Below are 10,000 nucleotides of genomic sequence, written 5' to 3'. Positions count from 1 at the left end.
GTTTGCTGTATGACTCAGGAGCCCCAGGGCCTGCTCCTGGTTCTGGATGAGGAGAGCCGGGCCCAGCAGCCCTCTGAACAGAACCTCTACAAGAGGCTCCAGGCCCAGCTTGACGCGGCTAACGGCAACAGCATCAATGCCATCTCCCTGACAACCAAGGATGGCAACGGCAACCCCCCGCCTCAGGACCAGGGCCCATCCTTCACCGTCAGTCACTACGCAGGCAAGGTAGGCCGAGACCAGAGCAGAGATTCCCATTCACCTGCATGAGCATGAAGCTTTAGTTACAGCATTACTCCTACATTATGAATATCCTCATGCCCTGATACGCTCTCCTGATCTGTGGAACAAAACTCCCTGGGTCAAATATGTCATTGTTTTGGATTCAAATACTTTTCTATGCTGAGCTTGACCAAGTGTATAGGAACCTATGAAATACTTTCATAAAAGTGCAAAGCCTGCCTACTGGCCTTCTTGGTCGGTTCAGTTGCACCAAGCAAGAAAGGTATTTGAATCAAAAACAATTACATATGTATGTCAGGTCTGCTCCCTGGTAATGTTTTGTGCTAAATGTTGCTCTTCGTAGATTAGATGAGTCCCAACATTATCCATTGTTCCACAGTGGGTAGCCCTGCGGGTTTAACATAAGGAGAAGAGTTTGCTCCAGGAAAGTGCCATTGCATGAAATCGCCCGCGTCTTACTCATCTGTCTTCTGATTGGCAGGTAACCTATGACCTCACCGGCTCGTTGGAGAGAAACAAGGATGCTCTGCCTCAAAACATCCTCTTTCTCATGAAATGTAAGTGTGACATCGCCCTGGCCTGGTCCTGCTGTCATCGCGCGATCAGCTCACACACGCTTCAGCTCAGCAGCACTCACTGAAACAGTCAGCGCCCTGGAACTGCATATCGGGCGAACGCACACCCCATTTAACACACGGTCTGGAGCTGCTGCAATTCCTATCGACATTACGCACTCGTTTTATGCATACTCTACTAAGTTCATAATGCGCTTGTTTTTAGGAATATTATGCATTTATTAGTAAGAGTTGTAACTGTTTACAGGCATTTTCAAGTGTTCTTTTTTAGCTGTCAAGGGCCCTGTTAAAATAAAGGATTTTGGGGTGGTCAGGCCCAGCTTACTTCATACTAGTTAAGACGGTATTCTGCTTTATTGCAGCTTGTGTGGTTGGACCCATTGCCTTCATTTACCTGTCTGAACAGTCATTACACGATGTCGCAACAGCACTTTGTGTAATCATCAGGAGTTGGCTATACGGGCACATTAGTGCAGATGTTACAAATGCTTGGTGTAATTTCCATGACGGGCATGTCTAATCCACTCTTTATTAGTCATTTGCTAACTTTGGACAATTCAAGTCTGTAATCACAAACCACTTCACTTTAGTGTGCAATTGTTTTAATTGAGTATTGCTACCTTTTGATTAATTTCACACCGCTTATTTTCTTGTTCAACTTTTTATCTCGACATCATTGCAAAACGAGGCTTAAATGAAGTTTTGTAATTAATGGTGTGGACAGTTCACTCATCCAGCCCGCCTGTGATTGGCTCAGGTTTTCAGTGGGCGCAGCCTATTGGCTGTTTACTCGTGCGGGTCAGGGTCAGGCTGATATACGCGGGCCCAAAACAGAAGTTTCCAGAGTTATTGGCGACTGGCTTGACCTGAGACTGGCTTGCTGAAGCCAGGTTTAGGATGGGAGCCAGTTTGACTAGCACAGTAGACACACAGTCAGTTACATACGCAGGTCTCTGACACTACGTTCAGTCTAGCCTGGGCCCACCCCCCTCACCCCCCTCACCCCCCTCACCCCTTCCTCACCGTTACGTTTGGGACGGCTTTCAAAGCGCTCGTCCAGCCCAGAGTTCTTTCGGGCTTTTAATTTTAGACAATTACCCGTGGCGCCTTGTTTAATTAGTGTAGAACATGGCCGCCTCTGTTTGTTTCCCTCTTCCCTCAGAGGGAGCGCTTGTGCCTCATGCCGCGGTGTTGTGTGCTGGGCTGGCCAGCGAGGGTTTCCCCCCCCAGAGCAGAAGGGCTCTTTTCAGTCGCTCCCTGTCACTCGGGGAGATGGACAGATCCCCGCTTCAATGCCGGTATTGTGCGGACGGCGGGAACACAGGGAGTTTTCGCCCGCCCCGCGGCTGCACATCTGGTCCGATTTGTTTATCTTGGTAATTTCTCAATTTCTCAATTTCACCCTTCTTCTCCACGCAGCCAGCGAAAACGTGCTCGTCCATCAAGTGTTCCGGTCCAAACTGACCCAGACCGGTTCCCTGGTCCCGTCGCGACACCACCTCCGGCTCCGCGGGTTCCCCGAGGCTCCCAAACCCGCTCCCCTCCTGCCGTCCGCGGGCCAGGACCCAAAGAACGTTCTGGATGTGAGGAAGGTAGCGAAGGCCCGTTCTGTACTGACCCACTCCTGGTGCCGTAACTACAGAGAGCAAAATACTATGTGCCCACCTGATTCAAACTCTGTCGACCCGCACTGTGTGTCTGTTATTGTGCGCTGTACTGTCTATGCGTTTGCATCTGACCTGCCTGACCTGGCGCTACATAACACCAGTACCACCCTGTCAGCCTCAGGTGTTATTGGAGGGCCGCCACAAACTCTGAAAGCTTGGCTCTGTGTTCTTAAAACATCGGCCTTTCGACCATTGGAAACAAAATATTCCAGGTTGTTATCCCTTCTGAAAGTCAACAGAGGTGCTGGACACTCCGTACTTCACCGAAAGCCCTGGGAATCCCCCACAGAACCCGCTGCAGTCAAGAAGCAAACGGGATGGAAGGAGCGTGGGAATTGAGTATATTGTCAGTCTAAAGAAACTGTGGTGTGAGGCCGGAGGTTGCCTGACTCTCCTTTGGTTGTTTCGTTCACAGATTCTGCGGAAGGAGGGAGGCTCGTCCCTGGTGCGGGGGCAGATGCGTTACGGACCTGCGACTGTGGCCGTTCAGCTCAGGGTGAGGGCACAGCCCAAAATCACAGTGACCCACGGACAGGCCCCAGGGGCACGCCCACTCTCGCTTACCTTAGCTTACCCTATATACGTATGTTCACTCACTGAGCACTTTATCAGGTAGACCTGTACACCCGCTTCTTAAGGCAAATATTTAATCAATCCAATCGTGTGGCAGCAACTGAATGCATAAAAGCATGCAGAAGTGGTCAAGGGGTTCAGCTGTTGTTCAGACCAAATGTCAGAATGGGGAAGAAATGTGATCTAAGTGACTTTGACCATAGCATGATTGTTGGTGCCAGACAGGGTGGTTTGAGTCTCAGAAACTACTGATCTCTTGTGATTTTCACGCACAACAGTCTCTAGAGTTTGAATAGAATGGTGGAAAAAACAAAAAAACATCCAGTGAGCAGGAAAAACATGTTGTTAATGAGAACGGTCAGAGGAGAAGGGCCAGACTGGTCGAAGCTGACAGGAAGGTGACAGTAACGCAAATAACCCCACATTACAACAGCGGTATGCAGAAGAGCATCTCTGAACACACAATGCATCAAACCTCTAAGTGGATAGGCTGCAGCAGCAGAAGAACAATACATCTAAAAAATAAGTGGCACATTGTCCATTCCTCTGCTGCTCCTTCTTGAACCATAAACAGACTTTGACTTTCTCATGCGCAGGGATCGAGTTATTTCGTAAAATGAGGAATGGTTGTTAGACTCATAGCCCAAGGGCCGTTTGTGAGATACAGGTCCCATGGTCACCTTTAACCAGGCCGGATAATTCTGTCACGAAGCTGCCAGACCGGTGAATAATTAAACGATTCGGCGTAGTGCTCAGGCATTTCCCTGCGTGTAGGCTATACGTGCTCATCTGCAGTGGATTCTGACACCAGCGTGACGTGCAGCATTCAGCCTGTTTTTCATTATTTGCAGTGTAAGAGACGGTTGTTGTTTTTGTCGGTATAGTTAAATGCATATGTAACTGCAGAGGACTTAGTCTGGAGTACACCCCGTCCTTATACCTGGCTAGGTCCGGAGAGCCAGACTTCTGGAAGACAAAACAAAGTGAACTCAGCCTGCAGATGCAGCCGTGTACTTGTTTGAATATTAAAAAAGTTCTCTCCAGAGGGAGAAAAAGAAAAAAGAATAAATATGACTAAATGAAATCTGCCCCGAAGCTGTGTTTCATTAGGGAAATACAATTCAGGTAATAAATTGCCTCTAATTTTGTTTATTTTTGCAGTGGCAACTGTTTAAGTTGGCTGTTTGATATTTGTTTTCCTTGGGGGCATGGCGGTATGCCATTAACAGCTTGCACGGGTCACAGATGAGTAGCCCCTCCCCCTCCTCATGTCCATAACCATAATCAGCTTCCTCATTACATTATTACATTATTGGCATTTGGCAGACGCTCTTATCCAGAGCGACGTACAGTTGATTAGACTAAGCAGGAGACAATCCTCCCCTGGAGCAATGCAGGGTTAAGGGCCTTGCTCAAGGGCCCATGGCTGTGCGGATCTTATTGTGGCTACACCGGGATTAGAACCACCGACCTTGCCTATCCCAGTCCTGTACCTTAACCACTACGCTACAGGCCTGCTACCTAAGCTCATAGTGGAGACGTCGTACGAAGCTCACTCCTCAAACCCTTACACCAGAGGATGGGCTCTATCGCTGCACTTTACATTACATATCATCTCATTTAGCTGACACTTCTATCCAAAGAAACTTACAGTTGATTAGACTAAGCAGGGACAATCTCCCCTGGAGCAATGCGGGGTTAATGGCCTTGCTCAAGGGTCCAACGGCTGTGTGGATCTTATCATGGCTACACCGGGATTTGAACCACCAACCTTCCGGGTCCCAGTCACGTGTCACCGTTTCATTGTTTTTATTCTCTCTGGGAAGCTTTTCTACCTCGATCGCCTGGATTTCGGGGGTTCAGGAATGTTTTTCCCCCCAATTTTCCTCTGTTACAGTCAGTGTCTCTTTAAAAAGCGTTGCGCAAACAACATTGACTTGATATGAGTATGACATCACCAGGCCGTTGTCATTCATCCAGATGGAAGGGCGGGACTCACCGGGAGGGGAGGCCCAGCACAGTCCAAAACACAAACGCCTGCCAGACTGCTGCCGTTAGCAATAAACGAGAACCAGATTCCGGCGGGTGACTGACCGCGTTGGCGCGGTTAACGCACGCCTCGCCGCGTCAGCGCGACGTTGGGCTCGTCGGCGTGCGGGAAACGGCGATGGTTTCGATTTCAATCTCACCGCCGTTTTTCGACGGGTTCCCCCCCCCTCCTTCCAGAACTCTCTCTCCGAGATCAGCGCCAAGCTGCGGGCCGGCACGCCTCACTTCCTGCAGTGCGTGAAGCCCAACGGCGCCAAGCGGCCCGACTGCTTCGAGCGGAGCCACGTGTCCGCCCAGCTGCAGTACGTGGGGGTGCTGGAGATGGTGAGGATGATCCGGTACGGGTACCCCGTGCGGCTGCCTTTCGCCACGTTCCTGGCCCGGTACGTACCCCGTCCCGTCCCGCACGGACCCTCAGAACCACAGGGCCTGTCTGCATACGCCCATCACCCAACATCGACAGCAGCTATGCTACGCTACCTACACTACCTATGCTATGCTACCTAAGCTACGCTACCTACACTACCTATGCTATGCTACCTAAGCTACGCTACCTACACTACCTATGCTATGCTACCTAAGCTACGCTACCTACACTACCTATGGTATGCTACCTACTCCTTACATTATATACTTACTTACAAACCCTAACCACAGACCCCTGAAACACAGAGCCACCTGCATAGGCCCGCCCACCCAACATAGACAGCAGCTACGCTGCCTACACTGAATACTCCTTACATTATATACTTACTTACTAACCCTAACCACAGACCCCTGAAACACAGAGCCACCTGCATAGGCCCGCCCACCCAACATAGACAGCAGCTACGCTGCCTACACTGAATACTCCTTACATTATATACTTACTTACTAACCCTAACCACAGACCCCCCGAAACACAGAGCCACCTGCATAGGCCCGCCCACCCAATATAGGGGGCGACATGGCTCAGGCAGTAAGAGCGGTCGTCTGGCAGTCGGAGGGTTGCCGGTTCGATCCCCCGCCCGGGCTGTGTCGAAGTGTCCCTGAGCAAGACACCTAACCCCCAAATGCTCCTGACGAGCTGATTGGCGCCCTGCATGGCAGCCAATCGCCATCGATGTGTGCGTGTGTGTATGAATGGGTGAATGGAGAAGCATCAATTGTACAGCGCTTTGGATAAAGGCGCGATATAAATGCCAACCATTTATATACAGCTATGCTACACTACCTACCCTAAATACTCCTTACATTACATTAGTGATCTCGCTGACACTTTCTTCCAAAGCAACTTACAGTTCATCAGACTAAGCAGGAGTCCATCCCCCCCCAGAGCAATGTTGCTCAAGGGCCCAACAGCTGCACTGATCTTATTGTAACTGTTTTCACATGATGTTGCAACGTTTTACTGTTTTGTGAAGCACTTTGCGCAACACACTTGAAAAGTGCTTTATAAATAAAGTTTGGACCACAAACATTTTAGGTCCCAGTCAAGCACCTTGCTATAGGCTACAGACTGCCCCCACTATTCCAAAATTAGGTCAAGTCACTTGATCCCAGTGCCATCTGATGGGCTTGTCCTGGGCATGTACGCTAGATTCCCGTGGCATACAGACCGTGGGATCAGCGCGACGCCTGTTTTTCATAGAGACTTGTGACGACACCGTGTCCTGGTGTTATTGCTCTGCGGTCTGGCCGTGGATTGGACCAGCGCTGTCCCGGCGTTATTGCCCTGCGGTCTGGCTGTGGATTGGACCAGCGCTGTCCCGGCGTTATTGCCCTGCGGTCTGGCCGCGGATTGGACCAGCGCGCTGTGAGCCGTGTTGTGAAAGAGAGCGGGCGGGTCCCGGCTGTTACGCGTTCGCTCTGACCGAAGGGGTTTCTATGGCGATGAGCTCTTCAGAGCGTGATGTTCCTCTCCGTGTGAACACCAGCCGGGAGCAGACAACCCCACGCCGTGGCAGGCCTGCGCACGTTTTTATTTCACCTGTACTTAGACCCGATAAAGTCTCGCTGAGATTAAACATCTCAAGACAGACCAGGCCCAGAGGCAGCAGAAAATAATAAACATGAAGGCTATATATAGATGAACGAATAATTATCACAGATTATCCAGTTTAAAGGAAAGGTCTGAATGACTGGTCATCAACCCTTTCAGTCCCAAGAGTGCCATGTGGCCCTCAAACCGAACTACCTTAAAATTTGGTGAAACTACTGCACTCTCGATCTTATTCCTTTGAAACCAATCAAAATGCCTGCTATACTATTGTTTGGAGCCCCTATCAAAACATGACTACATTTTCTCAATCCCCTTGGGATTTGGGAGACCACTTTATATTGGGCTTTGGACTGAGAGGGTTACCAGGCGCTGTTATTCGTACTTTTGCACACAGTCCATATACACAGATGGACATTTTACTGAAGAAATTCAGCGTAAGTACTTTGCTCAAGGTTGCCCGGGCAAGAGCCTCGCTGGGACTTACAACTTTACGCCCAGTTCCCTGCCCTCTGCGCTACACTGATGACACATTTGCGGTCAGATCCGCTGCATCCTCAGTGGCTGTGGATCCCATTTGTATATCATTTTCATCCAAAGAGATTTACAGTTGATTAGATTAAGCAGGGTGCAATGTGGGAGCAATGCAGGGTTAAGGGCCTCGCTCAAGGGGCCCAACAGCTGTGCGGATCGTATTGTGACCACGCAATCGCGGCTTCTGGGCCCCAGTTAAGCACCTTGGCAACTAGGCTACAGGCTGGCCTACATACCGCCCCGGGTTCACGTGGTTCAGAGACGGTCGTGACGTTAAAATGTCCGCCGCAGTCCCGTTCCCGCCGCTCCGCTGGCCCTAATGGCCGTTCCCGTCTGGCGGTAATGATGATGAGGGAGACGGAGCGCGACGCACCCTCTCCTCTCCTCTCCTCTCCTCTCCTCTCCTCTTTTTAGAGCGCCCGTCGTCTTCCTAATCTGGCCTCCCGTGACTCTCGTCTGCCAGGTACAGAACAGGCTGTTCCTAACGCCCCGCGTCTCGGCCCCCGTTTCCCCCCCCCCGAACACGCCGTGGCCCGTGACGCCCCTGTCACTCACGGCGGCGGGGACGGAGGGTGCCGGAACACCGCGTACGGCGAGGTTCCCGACAGCGGGGCGTCCTGGCGGGAACCCGGCGTTCTGCCCGCCCTCGCCGGAGACTAATGGTGTCAGAACCTCCTGCTCCCGTCGTCTGGGTCTCCTGATAGACCCGGCATTCGCTTATCTCCCTCCTCTCTGACCCCCGCTGAGTCTGTCCAGCCTGAAATGTCACTCTGCAGGCTGCTGTCGTAGCAGCGCTCCTGTTGCTGACTGTAACCTTTCATGTGCCTATACTGTTGGGCTCGGTGTGCAGCAGTGTTGGGTTCGGTGTGAGGCAGTGTTGGCTTTGATTTAAGGTGGTGTTGGGTTTGGTGTTGGGTTTGGTGTGAGAAGGAGTTGGGTTCGGTGTGCGGCAGTGTTGGGCTAGGTGTTGGGCTTGGCGTGTGGCAGTGTTGGGCTAGGTGTTGGGCTTGGTGTGCAGCTGTGTTGGGCTAGGTGTTGGGCTTGGTGTTGGGTTTGGTGTGAGGTGGTGTTGGGCTAGGTGTTGGGCTTGGTGTTGGGCTTGGTGTGCGGCAGTGTTGGGCTAGGTGTTGGGCTTGGTGTTGGGTTTGGTGTGAGGCGGTGTTGGGCTAGGTGTTGGGTTTGGTGTGAGGTGGTGTTGGGTTCGATGTGAGGCGGTGTTGGGCTCGGTGCGAGGCGGTGTTGGGTTTGGTGGAGGAGGTGTTGGGTTTGGTGTTGGGCTTGGTGTGAGGCGGTGCTGGGTTCGGTGCGAGGCGGTGTTGGGTTCGGTGCGAGGCGGTGTTGGGTTTGGTGTGAGGCGGTGTTGGGTTTGGTGCGAGGCGGTGTTGGGTTCGGTGCGAGGCGGTGTTGGGTTTGGTGTGAGGCGGTGTTGGGCTTGGTGCTGGGTTTGGTGCGAGGCGGTGTTGGGTTTGGTGTGAGGCGGTGTTGGGCTTGGTGCTGGGTTTGGTGCGAGGCGGTGTTGGGTTCGGTGCGAGGCGGTGTTGGGTTCGGTGCGAGGCGTTGTTGGGTTCGGTGCGAGGCGGTGTTGGGTTCGGTGCGAGGCGGTGTTGGGTTCGGTGCGAGGCGGTGTTGGGTTTGGTGTTGGGCTTGGTGTGAGGCGGTGCTGGGTTTGGTGCGAGGCGGTGTTGGGTTCGGTGCGAGGCGGCGTTGGGTTCGGTGCGAGGCGGTGTTGTCTGCCACGCGACGGCGTAAACATGGCGTTGTGTTGTGTGTCCTGTGGAGTCCCGCTGGACGGCGTGTTTACTGTCAGCAGCGCTCCCGCGGCAACGCACGTGCGCTAACGAGGCCAGTCGCCCCGGCAACAAGGAGCCCCTTTCAGGCCTGCGGCTTTTCTGCGTTGGAAGGAAAATGTTGGGTTTTTTTCATGGAAAAATAGGAAAACAGTCTTCAGTGGGCTGGCGTGGGCCTCTGCCCTGGAATAGTTTGGCTGGGAACGCTGGAATCGGAGGGGCCCCGGGACCTTTACGAATGCATATGAGCGACAACAATCACACCCCTGTTCTCTGAGCCTGCTGTGAAGTACTTAGTGTACACACACACGCACACACACACATACACATACACATACACACACACACACATACACACCCGCACACGCACACACACACATACACATACACACACACACACATACACACCCGCACACGCACACACACACGCACACATACACACCCGCACACACACACACACACACGCACACACACACACATACACATACACACACACACACATACACACACACACACATACACACCCTCACACACACACATACACACACACACACATACACACCCGCACACACACACGCACACACACACACACAC

General features: G+C 52.1%; 1 protein-coding gene across 1 annotated transcript in view; it reads left to right on the top strand.

Annotated features, from left to right (window-relative positions):
• Positions 1 to 10,000, top strand: part of LOC133116865 (unconventional myosin-XVI-like) — an 88,272-nt gene that overhangs the window by 57,396 nt on the left and 20,876 nt on the right. The window contains exons 23-27 of the mRNA XM_061226863.1: positions 19 to 228; positions 725 to 800; positions 2,238 to 2,410; positions 2,901 to 2,981; positions 5,285 to 5,490. Of these exons, the coding sequence (XP_061082847.1) occupies positions 19 to 228; positions 725 to 800; positions 2,238 to 2,410; positions 2,901 to 2,981; positions 5,285 to 5,490 (746 nt within the window). The remainder of the gene's footprint in view (positions 1 to 18; positions 229 to 724; positions 801 to 2,237; positions 2,411 to 2,900; positions 2,982 to 5,284; positions 5,491 to 10,000) is intronic.

The sequence above is a fragment of the Conger conger genome, chromosome 17 (genome assembly GCF_963514075.1).
Source record: "Conger conger chromosome 17, fConCon1.1, whole genome shotgun sequence".
Classification (NCBI taxonomy): Eukaryota; Metazoa; Chordata; class Actinopteri; order Anguilliformes; family Congridae; genus Conger; species Conger conger.
The sequence above is the reverse complement of the archived record's forward strand: the minus strand, read 5'-3'. Positions and strand labels throughout refer to the sequence as shown.